Genomic DNA, 21,774 nt, shown 5'->3' with positions numbered 1-21,774 from the left:
TAGGTCTCACTTAAATTGGAGTTTTTCCCATTACATTAGCATTGGTGCCATCTTGCCAATGTTTGCCAATTTGCTAATTAATAATAGGAAGACTTCAGTAATAGTAATGGGATGGTAAAGTCTTGTTTTATTGCTGTTGGATTGACTTAGAATGAGTCCATCAAAGGGTACTTCTTGTATGTGTGTTCTGTTCTTATTCTGACAGGCACATCTCAGTTGGTAAACTTAATCCACCACTCAAAGTTGTTACTGCAATGACTTTTCCACTAATTCGAGGAAACAGAAATTTAAAAAAAAAATGTGTTTCCATGAAACTGACTTATAAACTCCATTGTTTTCCTGATTCACTTATGCTGAAGTATTGCTCAAGAATGGTTTGTCTCTTTAATAAGGAGCAGCGAAAACAAAAACAAAGCTTCAGAGAATTAACGTAAGAGGATAGTTCTTTCTCAGGAATTGTGGTTTGAGTAGCTGGACTCAGGCTGAAAGTAGTTAACTTTCTAAAGCTCTTTCACTTCTCCATTACACGAAGTTTCAAGTATATTCAGAAACTGAAAAAGAAAAGCATCTGAGCTGGAATTAAGTAGTATAACTTCGGGAAGTCGGAGCTAGATAGTTTCGGCAGTATCTTGGATTGTTTTATGTGACTTCAGGTTCAGCAGATGCTCCTGGTTTTCTTTAGGTACGTCTAGGATCACAGATATCTGTGGATCTCACGCTCCTGTTATACATCTCACAAAGAGGATCTCCGGTTGGTCGTAGCAAAACCCTTTTTAAATGGATGAACGGAATACTTTTAAATCTGCTTAGTCTTTAGCATCTGTCATGCCACTGTACAATTTAATTGCCACACAATTCGGATACATTCATTTTCCATTTTAATAGGTTTGAGAAGTCAGACATGTTTTTCATCAATAATTACTCAAATCCACAGGAAGAAAAAACAGATTTAACTACAAATCCACGTATCTCCGAACTACTACTGGACGTGTATATGAACACAGCCAATACCATCATCATCACAGTAGGGTTTTCTTTCATAATCTAGTCCACCTAGAAATGAAGTAGGCTCACAATTTCCCATCATCTTAAAGGAATGATCTGTTTAAAGAACAGTTTCAAGTTTATATGTTATTCAGATTGAACCATTCATTGAGTTTCAGGAAGTATATACACCTCTTCAGTCCTATTGACAAGTTCACTGAGGCCAACAAGGATGAACACAGTATCTAATCAAACAGGGTAAAGAACCAAGCCCCTATACAACTAATGGGAGCAATGTTACAAATTTACCCCTGCAGATGCTTTTCCCCCAGGGAATACATATTTCAATCAACATATAACACCACTGCACCAAAAGCGGAGTCGCTGAAATTGGGAAATCACCTCTGTAAAATCTGACAGCAATATGCTGAAGAGAATTTCAAAGAATGGCGCATAATCTGTCTGCTCAGTCTCATGCCGAGGAAACTGGAAGTTGTGTTTGGTTGTGTCACACTGGCTTCTCAGACTTGATCAGGATCTTAGCCGTCACAAGTCTTTTCCTCAATCCATGCCACAGGGAGACACTGCCGGGCACAAATAATGGAGTAGATGGTACGCAGTTGTGCAGACGCAAGCCACGGGAAAAAGAGAAATGAGGGCCCTCGGCCAAGCTCTCCCTCCGCCCGTACGCTCTGCACGTGTGTGTGCTTCTACTGATTGACTTTCTTTTCTGAGGAGAAGCCTATGAAAAACAGCAGGAAAATGTTTCAGATTAAAAACTGAAAATTCATTTCTTTTCTTCTGGCTTAAGGCTAACATAAACATTGAGGCTGGCAGGAAAAAAAAAAAAAAGAGAGAGAGAGATTTTATTCATGAGTTCCCATCAGTTTACACTGAGAAATCAAGGGGTGGGAAATGGAGGGCTATTATTTTAAGCACTGACATATGCTTACCACTTTGTGAAATCAGCTGTGGCCCCGTTCTACTCATGCCTGAAGAGGAATAGTCGGTACTACTTCGTATCCTTGCTGGCATTTTGGTGGCTCAGGCATTTGCTTGTGAAAGTAAGTCATATATGATACTATGGGGTTCAGTACGTAGCCCACAGAATGACAGCTGTCACCTAAACTACTTTAAGTGTGGTAAAGGGTATGTTATTGTCAAAGCAATAGAAAAGATCACAGTTCTTAAGATGTGTTAATGGCCCATGAAGACCAATATGAAAAACACGGCATATTTTAGTAGGACTACAGGAAAGCACTATAGGGAAGACAAAATCAAAGATCTCCTCATGGCAACAGAAAAAATATATGTAACTTTTAAAATATAAAAAAAAATAAATAAAATACATACAATTATATAAATTTCAAGAAATAAGGTGTTTTCCTATTCATGATAACAATTTTGAATATATTGAATGTTTTATTTTTGCTGGCCTGCATTTGGTATTTCAAATAAACAAACGTTTAAATGGACTCACTAACAGTTTCCTTTCCAGGTTTAAAAAATATTCTTCTAAGCATGGTGGCCATTACATTAAAAAGGTATCCAATATGTTAAGAACATAAATTTGGACCCAGAAGCATAGTCCACAGGTCTAAAACAATCTAAAGTTTAGATTTAATACATTAATGATATCTTAAAACATTAAGAAAAATTAATTCTTCTGTAGTTTTTACAGCACTCTTGTGAAATAGGTACAGAGGCAAGGGTCATTATCTCCATGTTTTAGATGGAGAGAGGTTGTGACCCACGAGATAATCCATGGCAGAGTGGAAATCTGAACAAAAGCAAAAACAGGTCTTCAGGTCCTTGAAGAGAAGGCAGAGTGTCCCCATATAGTGAATGTGGAAGAGACTTCTGTCATCAGACTTGGCTCCGCAGTTCTGATGGCAGGGCAAGAGAAATGCCACAAGGGAATCATGGGTTCTCACAGTGCTAGACACAGTCTGCTTTGCCTTATTGGTTGGTAAAGAATTCTACTCACTAATGTGTGGCTTATTATCTATTAATGGTATGTGTTACACTCCATGCTTTTATGTTCACAAGAGTGCATGTTAAATAGCATGATGCTGAAGTGATCTGAATAGAACCCAGAGATCTTGGTGGCAGAGGCCATGTCTGACTCTACATCAAGGATTAGCTGAATCTGAAGTCCCCTGAGAGGAGAGGGTGCACCAGTGCAGCAGAAAGGTTAAAAGGATTGAGGGGACTTTGCTTTCTCTTTCTCTCTTTCTCTCTCTTTTGAAGACACAAAACTTAATTTAGTAGAAATTTTGTAGCTCTTACATTCTCAGTGCGAACTGAGCTGTAACCCACTGCCCCATGCAGAAGTGGGCCAGTCTTGGGAGCAGGGAGGAAGGGAGATGGTGGGTAGTGGTCAGAGCTCAGGCCCTAGGAGCCCTGTTCTTCCTCACTGCTGAGGGTTAGGGATGCCACCCTCTTCCCCTGTCCCCCTCTGGGATCCAGGAAGGAGAGCAGATGGAATCTTGGGCCTGGGACCTTTCCCCGACACTCCCCTGTCCCCTCAGGTTGGAGGGGAGCTAAGGAATCTGGGGAGAGAAGGGGACACAGAAGGCAAAGATATCAATCAAGAAAGAGGAGGATCATGCCCACTCACCTCTTAGAATGTGGGTGCTTACGCATCAACAGTAAGGAAACCTAGGGAAGTAAACATTCTTCCCAGTTGAGACGCAATATGAAATATAAACCTCGCTTCCCTACAGAATTTTATCTTCCATTTAGGAGGTATATTGCAATACCTAGTGGAATTGTGACTAGTCTAGCCTTATTGTGTGCATTTTTCTCATCTAGGTTCTATCTACCTACCTATATCTATATATAATGTTAACTAGAATGTTTAGTCTTTGCTTATAAATCAGTGTCTGCATAGGAATATATTTACCACCTGCATTTTCATATGTTCCTGTACATATAAATATACATTTACACTTTATTTAATATTCCCTTAGCAAAATCACTTAGTTTACCAATAAGCTGAACTTTATAGCATTATAAGGTGAGGACACCTTATAATTTCTCCTGCAATTCTTCTCTGAAACTCCAGAAATGAAATAGGCATAAAACTATCTGTCTCTAATTGATTAATACTCTTTATTAACTCCTGGTAAGATAATTATGAAAGTAATATATTTAAAATTTTTTTCACATTTATTCGTTTTTGAGAGAGAGAGAGAGAGAGAGAGAGAGCGAGCGAGCATGGGTGGGGGAGGGGCAGAGAGAGAGGGAGACACAGAATCTGAAGCAGGCTCCAGGCTCTGAGCTGTCAGCACAGAGCCTGATGTGGGGCTCGAACTCACCAGCCATGAGATCACGACCTGAGCTGAAGTCAGACACTTAACTGACTGAGCCACCCAGGTACCCCAAGTAAGTAATGTATTTTATAAAAGAAAAATATTCTTAATATTTTACCCATCTGTAGTGAAAACCACCCAATGTAGCCTCTTTCTTCTGTTTCTTACATCTCTTAAGTAGCTTTTACTGTTTACACTGGTTCCTGTATCTCCTCATATCACCAGGTACTAAAAAAAGTCCAACTAATCCAGCCGTCTTACCAATGTAAAATTACCAGTAATGGTTAGATACAAAGACAGTTATAAAAAGACACAAAATGAGAAAGATTCTGGCTTTCAGCACAGGGCCTTAGAATTTATTTAAATAGGGGTGCCTGGGTAGCTCAGTCGGTTAAGCTTAGGTCTTGATCTCAGGTTCATGAGTTCAAGTGCTGTGCTGGGCTCCCTGATGATAGCACGAAGCCTGCTTGGGATTGTCTCTCTCTCCCTCTTTCTCTGACTCTACTCTGCTTGCCTGTGCATGCGTGTCTGCTCTATTTCTCAATAAATAAATAAATATTTAAAAAATGAATTTATTTAAATAAAATATATGAAAACGACAACACTACTATATTTTAATGTATAGCCAGGAGTTGTCCATATTGCTCAGTGGTTACAATGTGGGCTTTGGAGCTAGACTGCTCGGGCTTGTCTATGTTGTAGGCAATAACCAGCTATGTGGATTGGGACAAGTGACATTACGTCTCTGGTCCTCAGTTTCCACAATTATAAAACAGGAGCAACAGTGGTACTCATTTCATAGGGTTGCTATAAGGTTTTGAGCAATCCTGTGCCAGACACAGGATTAGTGATATGGGTTGAATTGTGTCCCCCCAAAAGATATGTGTAAGTCTTAACCCCTGGTACCTGTGAATGTGACCCTTTTTGGAAACTGGATTTTTCATACAGAATCAGGTTAATATGAGATTATACTGGATTAGCCTAATCCAACAGGACTGGAGTCCTTACAAGAAGATGAAAATTTGGAAACAGACAGGTAAGAGGGAAGACAGCCATGTGAAGAGCAAGGCAGAAATTGGTGTTTTGCTACCACGAGCCAAGTACATTCTGGGGCTACTAGAAGCAGGAAAAGGCAAGAAAAGAGCCTGCCCTAGAGGATCTGGAGGGGGCATGACCCCAACACTGGGATTTCAGACTTCTAGCCTCCAGAGTGTGAGAGTATAAATTTCTGCCATTTTTAAGCCACCTAGTTTTTGCTCCTTGGTTATGGTAGCCCTAGGAAACGAATTCAGTAAGTGTTCAGTTAATGAGTTATTATTAGACGTTAGTAAAGGCCAATTATAATAGTTGGACTTTGATCTTCTGTATTGTAAAGAAATAATTATGTTTTCTCACAACACAATCTCACATGCCTACATTTCATGTCTTTCCAAATATGTAAGAATTGAGCTCTAGCTCATTAGACAAAGTTCAACTCTGCACCATATTTAAAATTTGGAAGGTACAGAAGTGACTGGCAGGCAAAATAGTTAGAAAACATAGCCTTTTTGACATTTCACAAGGAAGAAACAAAACATGTTTTCAAAGTTATACTAACTCAACTATGTCATAATTGTTCTAGAAACATGGAAGTCATTTTGCATCCCATTCTGATAACAAATGAAATGAAATTAAAATGTTCTCTGTAAAATCACATTTTTAAAAAATTTTTTTTAACATTTATTTATTTTTGAGAGACAGAGAGAGACAGAGCATGAGCAGGGGAGGGGCAGAGAGAGAAGGAGACACAGAATATGAAGCAGGCTCCAGGCTCCAAGCTGTCGGCACAGAGCCTGATCAGGAGCTTGAACTCACAAACTGCGAGATCATGACCTGAGCCGAAGTCGGACGCTTAACCGACTGAGCCACCCAGGCACCCCCGTAAAATCATGTTTCTAAACAGAAACTGTAACCCCTTAACATCTGTGTACTTCAATATATTAAAATGCTATATTAAAATCTAGTGCTATGAAGAGAGAAAGCCATGCAAGTCTTAAATGTCTTGAAAACCTTTATTTAAATCTTTAGTTTTTGAAAAAAGAATTTTCTTTTTGTGTGTGTGCATTCTTTTTTTTTTTTTTTTTTTTAGAGAGAGAGAGTGTGCATGTGCAAGTTGGAGAGAGGGGCAGAAGGAGGGAGAGAGAATCTTAAGCAGGCTCCACACTCAGCACAGAGCCTGATGCAGGGCTCAATCCCATGACCCTGGAATCATGACCTGAAATCAAGAGTCGGGTGTTCAACTGACTGAGCCACCCAGGCACCCCAGAAGACTTAATTTTCAATGCGTCCCCAAAGCATTCTATTTTTTTTTTTTTAATTTTTTTTTTCAACGTTTATTTATTTTTGGGACAGAGAGAGACAGAGCATGAACGGGGGAGGGGCAGAGAGAGAGGGAGACACAGAATCAGAAACAGGCTCCAGGCTCTGAGCCATCAGCCCAGAGCCTGACTCGGGGCTCGAACTCACGGACCGCGAGATCGTGACCTGGCTGAAGTCGGACGCTCAACCGACTGCGCCACCCAGGCGCCCCCCCAAAGCATTCTAAAATAACCAGAGACAGTAACTGAGAGAAAAGATGGAAATTAGTTTACTCAAAGACTGTTCAATAGACTAATCCTTGGCCAGGGAGTCCTTCATTAGTCTACACTTATAGAGGGCCCTGCTGTGGTCCTCCTCTAGCCATCTCTCTCCCCCGCCTGAGTCTGCTTTCTTCTAGAACAAGCTGTTGGTACCCACATGCAGATCCCCAAATTTCCTGCCCAACCGACCCTATTTCTGCTTCTAGGCCTCATGTGGTCCTCTTTCCCAAGCCTGAAGTCAAGGGGTGATGTTGTAGCATAATGAGGGGTATATGGATGAAGCTGGGATGTGCAAACGGGCTGTACTCAAATTCACACTCAAGACCCCTCCCACTGGAAAGGTGGGAAGAGAAGGGAATGCGCCATGGCTCAGGTGTTCCTGTGCCACTGTTTCCTGGAACAGAACTGGTTGGAATATGAGCATTTTAAATTTCATTTTGCCATTCCAGGTATATTTATCAGTAGGAGGATAGACTATAATAGCTTCTATGCTTGATTCATGACACTTAAATATTTAACATGAAGTATGCAGCTCTCCATGTATTCTTGCCTCAGGCCCTGGGAATGTTAAAGGAGGATCTAGTGGTGTCAGAGCAATTTAATCACTCATTACCCACTGTACCTTTGAAAAATCACAAGGCTACTGCTCTACAAACACTTCATGCATAGACATCAGAGCCGCTATTTCAGGTTAGATGATCTTAAGAGGAATAATTATAAGGATCAAAATATAATGTGCTATATATATTGCGGTAAAAAAGTAAATTTGTCAGGAGTCACAGTAAATTAATAAAAAACTGAGAACTAGGGCAATGTACAAAGCACACATACAAATTAGTATTAATTTAAATACCATATTTCTGAAAGGATCATTTTCATTTAAATACAAGTAAGTTACTTACATAGTTATTATATGAATAGAATTTATATGAGTTTTAAAAATACTTTCTGGGGTGCCTGGGTGGCTCAGTCGGGTTGAGTGTCCGACTTCGGCTCAGGTCATGATCTCACAGTTTGTGAGTTCGAGGCCCGCATCAGGCTCTGTGCTGACAGCTCGGAGCCTGGAGCCTGCAGCCTGCTTCTGATTCTGTGTTTCCCTCTCTCTCTGCCCCTCCCCCACTCATGCTCTGTCTCTCTCCCTCTCAAAAATAAATAAACATTAAGAAGTACTTTCTGTTTATAATTTATCAGAAACAGAACCTGATTTTCCACTCATTTCTCCTTCCATTGTTTGATTGTTGGTATTTATAGCCCAAAGAATAGGGTATATTGGCTAGCAGTATATTCCTGAATAGTGAAAGATAAACATATTAGCCATATAGTAAGACAATGAGTACTATTATTTAAAAAATCTGTATAATAAAAAGATTTCTAAACTCATATTTAATAATACCACAAAGCTACTTTTAAGGATTTTGAGCAACTGGGAGCACCTGGGTGGCTCAGCTGGTTGAGTGTCTGACTCTTGATTTCAGCTCAGCCCACAATCTCATGGTTCGTGGAATCAAGCCCCTCATTGGGCTCTGCGCCGAAAACTTGGGATTCTCTTTCTCCCTCTCTTTCTTCTGCCCCTCCCCAACTTGTGTGCACATGCTCTCCCTTTATCTCTCTCTCTCTCTCAAAATAAATACATAAACATTTGAAAAACAGAATCCTAGGGGCACCCTGGTGTCTTAATTGGTTAAGCATACAACTCTTGGTTTTGGCTCAGGTCATGATCTCACGGTTTGTGAGTCTGAGTCCTTGCATCAGGCTCTGCAATGACAGTGCAGATCCTGCTTGGGATTTTCTCTCTCTCTCTCTCTCTCTCTCTGCCCCTCCCCTCCTTGTGCTCTCTCTCTCTCTCAAAATAAATAAATAATATTTTAAAAAAAAAGGAATTCTGAGAAATTGGGTTGGACTTACAAATCAAAAGGAGCTTTCCAATTAAATGAAAGAAAAAATAAGAAGAATCGCCACTGAAATTAAATAATGGCACATGAGATGTTTTTGTTCTTGTTTTTGTTTTTTGACAAGAGTGATTCCAGAGCTTTTGGCAATTTTTATGACCTGGCTTGAACTTTAAAATAGCATCAGCTTTGGAAGCTAGAAGAGGAGCAACAGAAATCAAAAACAGGTAGATTTCTGAGTAGGGAATTTCTTTCTATGGCCTGGCCCATGATCAGCCCTCTTCTCTGCTACAGAGAAGCCACAGTTAGCTGCAGAACTGTGTTGGTATGGAGAAAGAAAGGTTTCAAATGGCAACACATCCCATCAGTTTCTACCAGGGCTGCCCAAGCATGAACTCATTGATAGCATTTATTATGTATTTAACCTTGCATTGTACTGTGTCTTTTATCTATGATATGCAAAATATCAAATGAGTAGCACAAATAACGTATGTTACAAGTTCATAGGAAGAAAAGACTATTCATGGTTAGATTCTGGTCATATAATTATCCAAGTTAAAGCCCCCATTCTCACTTTATATCAATCATTTTAGAAAATTTTAATATAGTGAGAGGGGGGTTTTCAAGAGAACGATAGGATGTGATTCAAAGATAGGTTTTAAAGTTCTATACATTTGGAATCTCATCTCAGGGCTAATTTTTACCAACTGCGTGATTTAGGCATGCTACTTAAATTCTCTAAGCCTCAGTTTCCTAATCTGTAAAATGGCATAATAACAAAACCTATTTTATGGCATATTGTGAAGATTTAAACAACATTTTAAAAATACTCAGGTTGCTACATAACAGAGGATTTTTTTTTCTTACTATAGTTTTAAATCTATAGACTGTCACACAACATATTACACACCACAAATTTCATTATGTTTCTTCCCAAGTAGACAAAAATCTGTGGGTCTTGCACACTGACTATAATATTCTATTTTTGCATAATTTTATTTAGTTTCTGAAGGTCATGACAATTCATTTCTATTTTACATAATTATTAGGTTCTATTATATTAGTCCAAGAAGAATCTAGTAGTGATATATAAATGGCTTTATGATGTTACTGAATTCTCTATGCATAATTGTATTTTCTAGTGATTAAACTCCACCTCAGAGAGAAGATATCTTTAATATTCATTCTGGACCAATATAATATGAAGTGGAAAATTATAATTGGGTGGCAGTTCAGCTATTATACAACAACGGATTTCAAAAACACAGACATTATACAACAATCATTATGGTTAATAGTATGCCATTCTAATAAAAGCTCTCTGTTATGGCTGGAACCCAAGAACTTCATTAAAGCCAAGGGCTATATTCACAGTAAAAAGAAAAGAAAAACAAAGGCCCACAGTTTTCTGATAAATAACTAGACATTTTATTATACAGCTCTCACTTTTTACCTTTTTTTTTTTTTTTCTATAAGCCTTCTGTAAGCTATGGCATTTGCCATTCCTAGTGCTGCTGGGTACAGATGTCCAGGTTGTATAAAGCACAACTCTTTGTTGTAGGGGGCTACATTTGCATAGACTACCATGAAGAACTCTTTGGACTGTGAAGTATACAACCCGGAAGACTACATGTTATCCCTAGCTTTCTATTTCCACTCCATAATGGGCTCCTTATACTAAAAACCAGAATTCTATGATCTCAGATCTGAACTAAATGAGATCAAGTTTCAAGTATGACCTGAAATTGGAATATGGCTCATCTTCAGCTTTTGTGGATAGATTAAAATCTCTGGAAATTAACAACATAGAGTCACAAGTGTGTGTCACAGGAGATTTTTAAGCATGTAGCAGGCATGGCTGACTTTTGACGATATGTGATGAAAACAGAGGTAAGATTATGGTTATAGCACAGTTTATACAGCCCATTCCTAGATGGCCTCCTGAGACCATAGAAATAAGTAGTAGAAAGTATGGCAGATTCTGGAAAGAAGAGGAGAATTGTAAACCAAAGAAAAGTAAGATAAAAGAGTAGTTAGTTGTGAGTACTTTCTAGGTGCCTTTTTAGGTTTTTTCCAGTGTACTTAGAGGTGGGTGTTGTGGGCTACCTTGGCCTAAACTTGGAGTCTGACATTTAGTCACTAGGGAACACAGTTCTGAGTCTTTGTTTCCTCTGTCTGTCTGCCAGTGACATTTAAAACATCTGTCTAGCAAACTCAACCTGGAAGAGTGGATGTGCATCTGCCCTTTGTAGTGGAATCACAGAGCTTTGTTGTTGTTGTTACAGTATAGCTCTACTTGAAGTTTTCATTTCTAACCCCAGATGGGATACTGACTCTGAGACTGGAATGGGAACAGAAGCCAGGACTGAGATTCATGCATTTCTGCATTTGAACATTTTCTTTTTCTGAAGGAGTCCAATTTAACCCCAGGTGCATCAAATTAGAGTTGTGTATGCAACACAACTTTAGAGAAGGCCCTCCCTGAGTACGAATGAATGTATGTTGAGTAAACATCCCGAAAAGACCCCATTAAAATGTAAACATGAAAGAATGCTCAATACAGCTGTGGTCTTACCATTTGCCTTGTGCTGCACATCTGGCGGAAACTGGTCAGGAGCATACCACTGATAGTCTGGCTGTGTGGAACAATACAACATTATAGCAATATGGACTTCAAACAAAACATAGAGGCGCATTAAAAATATAATTATACTGTGTGGCTTTTATTATGCAGGCAACACAAAAGTAATTTTTGTCCAAACCTGTTGCCAATCACGATCATCTCTCTTACCTCCGTCATCACTATTACCATCTCCCAACCCCCCTCTAAATCCACACTGTGCACTGTGCTGGCCAGAATTTCTCGTACTTTGGGGTTGTGTCATGGTGTTTTTTGTTTTTTTGTTTTTTGTTGTTTTTTTTTTTTTTGAAGCAGATGTGTTTTGGATATCTGCAGAAGTATAAACACTTCTGTAAAACTTACTACAGCCCATAAACAAAACAAAGCAGTTTATCATCAATAAATACAATGTTTAAATCCCTCACACAGGAGGCAAAAGAAAGACTGAGAAAACAATTACAAGCTCAACGTTTTCTGGTACAAGGAAGAAAGCTAAGCCGTTAACTGCGGACATGGCTTGTAGAGGCTCAGGATGGTGAAGCAGGGCAGATCTTTCTCTTTGTAGTGTTCCTCCGTGGAAACTCTTCTCTAAATCACTCAGGTGGTTTAGACTAGAGAGGCAGTGAGAGAAAAGGGCAGACTTGGATTTGCCCTGTGGGATTTTCTTCTAGGTTTCACCAGTTAAGAACATCTAGATATTGAGTATCAAGGGACATGTCAAACAAACTGCATTGAATAAATCATGAGCTATAGACCTGCATTTCAAGATTCAGTTCTAAGATGAGAGTCTGTGTTGAACCACTTGGAACACAGCAATCTCAGGTTCACCTGCCCCTGAGGATGGTCTGTCTTCCTGCTGCCAATGTTCACCCCTGCCCCCTTCCTCCCCCAAGACACGGAGAATACAGACCTTTTGTTCTATTATTCAATTACCTCCAGAAAATAACTCCGGGAAATTTTCTCTAACAATGAGCCAACAGGGAGCATTTACAGGGCTGCCAGACCACTGAAAGTAGCCTTAAAGTTCAATTATCTGACAAGACACTAAGAAATGCTGCATTTAGTACAGTCTGACCCCACTTTACCCCCACTCAGACACCTAGACTCTTGGCTCCTTTTGGTCCACGAAAAAGCTAAAAGAGGAAATGAGATCACCTCTGTTTTTTATCTCCTCGTTTATTTTTAGATGTCTCAAATAACACGTAGGATAAGTGACGTGAGCCTCAGTTTTATATTCCAGGAGAGTTGCCAAAAGAAGGCAAATATACTGTAATTTTACAAACACTATCGCTTGTGTTTTAATTCAGGCTTAGAAATAAGCATAGAACACTAAATATTCTTTTTAAATGAACTCTGGGAGTTAAATTCTATTGTTATAGCAAGATTGTGTTTAACTGAATACTGTTTAACTGAATACAAGCCATTATATACATGACTCAGAATCTTTTTTCAAATACAGACCTTTATTTGGTAATAATTTTACAAGGTCTGGACTACTCCTCTTATAACTGATCAGGAAAGTTTGATGAGCTTTTAGACTAGGTGACTTTCTGCCTTCTTTCCATAAATGAATATTTGAAGACAATAGTCATTTTTACTTCTAGATGAGCTTGCCTGACTCATTGGCTTTATAAGTTAACCTTTCACAAGAATAATTCTACAATTTCCCAACCTGTAGGAGATAACTCCAAAGTACATTTCTGTCTCTTTCTGTTTCCCCCAATATTAATTTACTTCTACATTCTGAAAGCAAATTTAGGGAATTATACCTATGTTTGGGAATTCCAAGGAATGTTTCTGGTGAAGATTGAAAAGTAAGCAAGCAGGTAAAGAAAAAAGGAAATGGGGGTGGGTCACAGAAGTGACATGGGGCAACAACACAAAATGAAGCAAATTCTCAGCAGTGTGCTGTGTCACACTGGGGTCAACTAAAGGATGCTCATTAAATTCTGACATCCTTCTGCCACCCGAAGAGTCATTACCTCCTCCCTTGGGAAAAGGGCTTTGAGTTACACTCAAATACAAAACTATGGCAATCAAAAGAATCATGCTCTCCATACATGTTCTGCTAGGAAAATCCCAGGTAAAGGGATTCTCAAGATTCTTTGCATAATTAAAAACACAGCTAATAAAAACTAAGGAGGAGGGGAGTTGTCTGAACATTTCCAAAATGCAAAAAAATGTATAATGTTTTTTCCGGTATAAAGATTCTGTCTATGTAGCCAAAACACAAATTAGAGACGCATCCAGACCATGGGGGAGGGTGGGTGGAATACCGCTATGGAGAAAGGAAAGAAGGGTGCTTTGGTTCTGACTTATTCGGGTTGACTGTCCAAATCAATTCCACTCACAAATAATTGCTCCACTATTCGTTTCATTTTGCCTGGGTAGACACAGTCACAGAGAGCAACTTAAGTGGGTCACTTTTTCTTGGATGCTTTAGGAATATCCTTTTAATTGGAAAATGTCAAAAACTCTGTGGCACAAATGTAGCAATGTCCACAGTAGTTCAACATAAATTTATAGCTGAAAAAGGCATCTCTCAGACTTGCTATATTCACTTTGCTTTTCTTTATAGACAAAAATGTCCTCTTGGAAGAGTCAGGCATTTCATTTAAAAGGACCCGTATAAAAAGTTATATGTTCTTTCAAAGAATTACAGCTTAACTTGATACATTTCAGTTAATTCATTCATATCTATGTGTGGTCTGTGGGTCCAGTGTCCCCAAAAGATGATTATAGTGTAATTGACCACTGTAACTGTAACATAGAGGCTGGGATTAAAAGAGGCTCTTTCTGTGGAGAATATTACATGCTCAGATTACAGAGACAGACATGATTTCTTTTTTTTTTTTTAATGTTTATTTATTTTTGAGAGAGACAGGGCATGAGCGGGGGAGGGCAGAGAGAGAGAGAGGGAGACACAGAATCTGAAACAGGCTCCAGGCTCTGAGCTGTCAGCACAGAGCCTGACGTGGGGCTCGAACTCACAAACCGTGAGATCATGACCTGAGCTGAAGTCGGACTCTCAACCGACTGAGCCACCCAGGCGCCCCGAGACAGACATAATTTTTACCAAAAAAAAAAAAAAAAAAATACCAGCACTTATTAGATAATATAAGCACTTATATGTTGAAATGCAAGCTGTTACTTACTGGGTGCTTATGTAGATCTTGTGCAGTCCCAGGGTCTGCCAGTGTGCATGGATCCCACAGATGGAAATTCAAGCCACAGTTACAGATTGGGAAATACATCTGAGGAGGATAATATTGTCCGTTCACTGGAAGTGGGTAGAACTGGGGAGCCACATTGACACTTCACTGATACTTGCTTCATACAACCACAGGTTTGGCTTAAATCTTAAGGTTTAGTCTAACTCTTGCATAATCCTAACTCGACATAGTAGATGTATCAATGTAGACTCTGGACTGATATAGATAAGGCTCGTGGGTCAAATTTCACTTAGGGTGAAACTCTAATTAGCTTTTCATTTTGAAGAAGTTGGAAACACTTGAAAAGAATAGAGTTAACATGATGTTTTTGAGTTATCTTCAGAGAGGATCCTTGCTTAAGAAGAATCAGCCAGTAAGCCATAAAACAAGTGTTCTTAAATTGTAGCCAGAGATTCCTACAGCATAACTAAAGTCCAGAGAGGAAATCAAGAATTAAGAGAAGAAATATTCATTCCTGAAGGCTACTAGAGAACCAATGGGACAGAATGTTTCAGTGCCCAAGAAGATATAGTATTTTCTCAAAAAAAGGCACAAATAATTGATTTAATTTTTGAAATGTAAATTGTGTAAGCAATTGCAAAAAATACCAAGGAAATATATTTCTCAGGTGTTCGTGGGTCTGTGACGAGATCTCCATTTGTATGAACACACACTAAGGCTTGTGCTACTGCTAACATGTTCCGAAAAGCATGTGTTTTTCATGCACATTAGGGTTGAGAAACTTTGGATGTGCCTAAGCATTATGTGTCCACTGACATTTTAGTTGATAAGGAAAAGCAGGGGTGTTCTGGGCCATCTTTAGCAGAGCTTGAATATGTCTTTAATTGGAACCACGAAGAACTGCTGTGCTTGGAAATACATGCGGGGGTGGAACATAAGGTTGCCATTTCAACTATGACAAGAAGATTGTGGAATTCAGGTCAGGAGCAACATACCTGTTTTAACTGCTTTTCGAGTTTTTCTTTCTCCATCTGACAAGCTTTTATCTATGGACAAAACAAAGACATCTGTTTGTGAAAGAGTTCACATGGTTTGTTCTAAAGTTACTCTTTACCATCTTTTTTAACGTTTACTTATTTACTTTGAATTTTTTTTTTTTCAACGTTTATTTATTTTTGGGACAGAGAGAGACAGAGCATGAACGGGGGAGGGGCAGAGAGAGAGGGAGACACAGAATCGGAAACAGGCTCCAGGCTCCGAGCCATCAGCCCAGAGCCTGACGCGGGGCTCGAACTCACGGACCGCGAGATCGTGACCTGGCTGAAGTCGGACGCTTAACCGACTGCGCCACCCAGGCGCCCCAACTTATTTACTTTGAAAGAGAGAGAGAAAGAGCGCATGCAAGAGAGAGGCAGAGAGAGAGAGAGAGAGAGAGAGAGAGAGAGAGGCGGGGGAGGGGGGGCGCGTAGAGAAAATTCCAAGCATGCTCCACACTCAGCATGAAACCCGACGCAGGGCTTGATGCACCGTGAGATCATGACCTGAGATGAAATCAAGAGTCAGACACTTAACAGACTGAGCCACCAAGGTGACCCCTAAAGTTACTCTTGCCTGACCCAGCCGTCAATGACCTGCTCAGACGCCCAAGGGGTGAAGCACTGATAGCAGCAATGCCAACGGTGAAAACAGTCAAGTTTTGGATTTTCTAGAAGTGTACTGGTTCTATCTTGAAATTCCCAAATGAAGTTTTGGAAAGTTGAATACAGTTTTAAACTCTTCTCCCTATTTGTTGAAAGTATTGTAAGTCTAAGTTTTAGGCTGATATACTGGGATATAGATATAAATATCTAGAGACATAGGAATAGATACAGATACAGAAACAGCTTCCACTGCCAATTGAATGTACTGGAACTGGTCAGCTGTACACTCAAAAGCTTCCATCATAAATGTTAGAAGTTGTACACGTACTTAATCCATGCCAGGCACTGATCTAAGTGCTTTCCATATAGTAACTCACCATATCCTCCCAGTGCCTCTGTGTGATACTTAAATGTTATTATCACTACTTTGCAGATGAGGACGCTGAGACATGAGATGTTGAGTAACTTGTTCAGAGTCACACTACTGTACTTTCTGGCTTCTCACTGTTTAAGATCCAACCTCTTCAGTCAGAGTCACCCACTCTGGATTCCTTCAACCTCTGACACAACGACAGAAAGCTGTTTTTTCTTGGACTCATTAGTCATGCTATCGTCATCCCTCCACAGCATGGTCCACAACCCTGTGAGGCATATATCCCCACTGAATGATACCATTCCAAGTCTCACCTATCAGAATTATTCTCTACTTCCTTTGTCCTCCCATTTAACATTATACATTTTCCGTGTGACTTTTTATAGTCCAATGTGTATTGTGCACAGTCGACTTTCATTATCTGCGGTAGTTATGTTCTAATAAAGTCACCATGAACACTAAAGTGGCTAACTGAACCAGGGTTTGTAGAGAAATGCAGGGTTAGGTTCCTATGAGCCTCTGGTCATACCATTTTTGTTAACCGATCAATATATAATTTTGTTTTATGCATGATTCTGTTAAAGACATCTCACATATAATGTTGATGCATTAACATTGAACTCTTGGCCTACAGCACTATGTTAATCCCTAACCAAAGCTTATCTAGCATGTGTCTTTTTTCTGTAAGGCACAGCGCAGCCTTCCTGTGCCAAGGAACACTAGGGTAGTACTTCAGCACTATGTTCGAGGGCCATGTTAAGCAATGAAAGAACCAACAAAAAGAACAAGAATGAGAAAATGTGACACAACATAAACCATAAAAAGGATATTTTTTATAGTCTGAGAGCCAAATCGAGGAGGCAAGGACTTATTGGACCTCAACTGGGAACAAGCATATAAGGTGACTCAAGTTTTTCACTGCATGTTCACAAATGACTTTAGGTGGCACTAGTATTGATTTTGGTGTGAGTAGGCAAATTCACAAACATGGAGTCCACAAATGATAAGGATAGACTATATATGTCCCCCTCATTGTACTGTGAGTCTTTAATAGTAGCAAGGATCATTTTTTTATTTCCTCATAGTATATAACAAAGTGCCTTGCAGAAAGAAAGTGAGCATCAAAATTAAATTACAAGGAACTAAAGGTGGCATGTTAATTGTACAACTAAACTCTATTTAAAAACGTCCCCTTCCACTAGACAAAAATCATTTGTGAAATACCTGTGATCCATGACCGAAGCTAGATGTTTTTGTATAGATTGTTTTCATTTAACCCAGAAAACAACGTTGTGATGTCTATGAGGTAGGAACCATTATCCATATTTTACAGGTGAGTATAATGAAAATTAGTAACTCACTTTTAGAGACAGAGCTTTTAGAGTTATAAGAAATATTTTAGAGGTCATCTGGTTCAACTTTGTCATTTTACAGATGAAGGAAGAAAAAGGAAGCACAGAAAAGTTGGAGAACTTGCTCAATGTCATTCCTGATTGTCAAAGCGGGAACAAACACAAAGCTTTTACCCCTAAATTTCTCCTACTCCTAAGTATCTCTAAGTATCTTGCCCTTCACCACACTTTTATTTTATCAGTCATTGACTTAAAATATCCTTAGTGATAGAATGAATAACCTCTGGTATATAAGCAACTAGGGCCAGAATGATTTGACCTAAAAATTCCTTTTTGGTCAAATGGCCCATTTGGACCACAGATAATATGCTATTCAAATAACATCATGCCGATTCTATTATATAATGGCATTTAATCTGCTGTTAATACATTTAACATAGATTGTTAAGCCATCTACCTGTTCCCTTTGTGAACTCTACCATCCTTTTACCAGAGTGAGTGAGACTTTTGAAAAATAAATGTTTGGACTATCATTATTTAAAGAAAAATGTTGGTAGTTTTAAGATATCATTAAGATTATCCCTTAGTTCATTAACACAGTTATCCCATACTGTATGTAGACAATGCATTATTTTGTTAATATCAACAGAAAGTTAGTTTGCAGATGACACAGAAATGAAAATTACTTGTGGATTACAGTCTATAGTATAATTAGATGGTTACGTGTTCCTGGATGCACTAGACATTCTACAATGACAAGGACATTGCCAATTTCAGACATAAACTTATCATCAGTCTGAACTTAATACAGTAGAATGAATCAAGTTAAAATATGGCTGGAGGTAAGATAACTTGTGCAGTGACAACTTAGAACAAATTAAGGGAGCTCTGCATATAAAGGATACAAATTCAGAGTGATTTCCTCACCGAGAGTAATCAGAACTGAACTATTTTCACTATTTTCATTTTATTATATTTTTACCACGATTTTATTCCTTTCCATTTCTTGGAAAATAGTTCTGCCAAATGATTTTTGCATGTAAAATTAGGAATTTCAAGTGAATCCTTGAAAAACATCGGAAAAGAAATTAAATTTAATTCACAGTATACTTTCTATCAGGAAGAAGGGGATGACAAATAGTTAAAAATTTCTTTGGAGACTAAGAATCTTGCAGTTCCAGAGCTGTCACACCATGTCCCGCAACAATTTCCTATTTACTTAAAGTATTGGATGATTTTGCAAATCAAAAATTCTGTGGTTCATTTTCTTTTCTTAAGCCAAAATTGTGTTAGCTACATCTTCCTCATTAACGTCAATATTTACCCATCGTGGCAACTTGCTGAGTCTACTCTAAATATTTCCTACTGCATTTAATTGTAATGTGCTTATATTTAATATATTTTATTTCAATAAACTGGCAAATGCTATGTGGCTTCCTTGAGAGTGTGCCAGTCACATTTAGCTGGGGAACCCAGTGAACAAAATTCTCAGTATTTTATCTATATAAATGACATTCAGAGATATGTATGTTTTTGGAAGACAGGAACATTCCACCATAGACCTTCAAAGAAAATGACAAGAGTTTAGAAACAACTTCAATGTGCTGACGCATTTTGGATTTGAATTTTGAGTACTAGGTAGTTCAACTCCCATTCCACCAAGATAAATATGAGAAAAAGATCAGAAGAACTGGATTTTATATACGACTTTGGAATCCAAATTCTTAGGTTACTCCTTAATACACTTAAGTTAAAAGAAATCTCCAGTCATTTTCATCTCTTTATGAGATTGTTTAAGAATGATTTCATCCCAGGTGCTTACCTCTCAGAGAAAATCAATGTCAATTAACAGAAGCCCAAAGTCTTGAAAATTTTTAATGAAAAAATTAAAAACAATACGCATGAGCTGGTAAAGATTATTTTTGTTTTGACTGATACCTGAGAATTCAGCCTATTCAACTCGGATTGAGAAGTTTGAATAATTTTCTGTAGAGTCTCTTTCTCTTGATTAAGTCTTTCTCGGTCTGATCGTTCCTTTTTGAAGTCTTCTTCATATATTTGCACCTAGGAAATATTGATTTACTGTTACTGTGAGCATCCTTTTATCCTAAGTCATTGTAGATGGATTTCAGAAGAGGTACTATCTGGGTTTGTCCAATCTGAATAATCCCTATCCTCTTCATGAATATTTTTTCATGGTGAGACTCTATTCTAATGAATATGGCCAAAATTTCATCTCTTGCTTTGTTTAGAATGGCAGTTCTCAACTTTTTCCTCCTTGAGTATGTGTCAGGAATTCAGAACTAAGGTAACAGCACGGATATTTTGGAAAAACAATTCCTCTCACCCATTATCCTCACCCATTGTCCTCACCCATTATTCTGATGCACATTTCCTTATTGTGATGAGCCCTGCCCCTCAGGGTTAACTGTCACTATCCTGGAGCAAGTCACCCATCCCTAACACAAGGCTTTGATGTACCAAGGGTGCTTGAAGTTCTAAAAGACAGTTTACTGACAATAGCTGTTAAGTGAAGCCAGTAAATATTGGCATGCTAGGTTCCAAATATAACAATAAGTTGAACACAAGATAGAAATGAAAGGCTCATGGATGTGGAAAAACAAAATGATTGTTAAAAGGTATTCACAATTTGCCCCAGTAATTTTGGGGGTATATCATTAAAAACAAACAAACAAACAAACAAACAAACAAACAAACATAGTAATATTTTAGTGGAGTACCTCTCATGAAATACTCCAAATATTCCAGAAAAGCAATCAAACCAAAAGAAAAACAGATTTAATCATTATTGTTTTTAATTGGAATAGTGTCGACTGATGGCTTGGCGGCTAGTATATGGAACTATGAAAATAAATGAAGCTTAGGGAATGAGTTCCTTTAAGACAAGGATTTAAAGTACAACTTACATGGGAACTTAGTAGCTAGATTTCTATTAGTACTAATGCACACTGCACCTTCACCCCCAATAATGCAGCACATTTTAACTAGAGGCTGATTAAAGTCAATAATAATAGAACAGAATATAATAGGCAAGAGAGGATGAAATCAAACATTGTATATATATATCTAGATGAAGATATACACATTTAATTTTGAAGGTTTTATTCACCAGAAGCATTGCAAGGGAACTACACCCAGCTAAGCTGACATTTTGTTTTGGTTTTGGTTTTAGTTAAGGGCTGAGGCTCAATTCCAGACAGAGTCAAACCAATGCTCTGTAAACAATTACCAGAGGCATTTGAAATGGGAAAAGCTCATCTGATCAAAACTGAACACTCTTTATCAAATACAATATGATAGCGTTGTCATCACGCAGTCAGGTGGCCAAGATTCCAACTCAGTTTCTTTGTGAATTTAACTCCTTTAGTGTATCATGTGACATTCAGTGAAACAGTGATTGTGGCTGAGCATTTAGAAATATGCACAGTTAAAATGTGTATGCATAAAGTTAGCAAAAGAGCCACAGAAAAACTAAGAAGATGGATTCTGGACCTCTTGAGGATAGTGAAAAAAAGGATACCTGCCACTGTCTGCATCCAACATGAGCTAAACCCTTGCTGTAAACTCCATGCATGTGTAAGAGTGACTCACTTGCATGTGGGATACATTATATGAGAGCATCCAAGATGATTCAAGTGTCCGAACATAAGAAGTAGTTTTTTTTTTTTTTTTTTTTTCAGAGGAATCCTGGCTAGTGCCAATGGTACTTTAGGAGTTGAGAATTTGGCAGAGTTTTAATACTCTTACTCTCTTCATAGGCTTATTTTAAACTATGTATTTGAAGCTAAAT

General features: G+C 38.5%; 1 protein-coding gene across 3 annotated transcripts in view; it reads right to left on the bottom strand.

Moving 5' to 3' along the window:
• Positions 1-1,543: 1,543 nt before the first annotated feature.
• TNIP3 (TNFAIP3 interacting protein 3) overlaps positions 1,544-21,774 on the bottom strand; it is a 92,655-nt gene continuing 72,424 nt past the window's right edge. For 2 of the 3 annotated variants that reach the window (XM_047857125.1, XM_047857124.1), the window contains 5 exons: positions 19,902-20,027; positions 15,594-15,644; positions 14,581-14,721; positions 11,381-11,441; positions 1,544-1,726 (listed from right to left, as the gene is read on the bottom strand). In XM_047857125.1, the coding sequence (XP_047713081.1) occupies positions 1,695-1,726; positions 11,381-11,441; positions 14,581-14,721; positions 15,594-15,644; positions 19,902-20,027 (411 nt within the window). In that variant the 3' untranslated portion in view covers positions 1,544-1,694. The remainder of the gene's footprint in view (positions 1,727-11,380; positions 11,442-14,580; positions 14,722-15,593; positions 15,645-19,901; positions 20,028-21,774) is intronic. The other variant, XM_047857123.1, reaches the window with a different exon arrangement.

Source organism: Prionailurus viverrinus, chromosome B1 (assembly GCF_022837055.1).
Source record: "Prionailurus viverrinus isolate Anna chromosome B1, UM_Priviv_1.0, whole genome shotgun sequence".
Lineage (NCBI taxonomy): Eukaryota > Metazoa > Chordata > Mammalia > Carnivora > Felidae > Prionailurus > Prionailurus viverrinus.
This window is presented reverse-complemented; position numbering and strand designations above follow the sequence as displayed.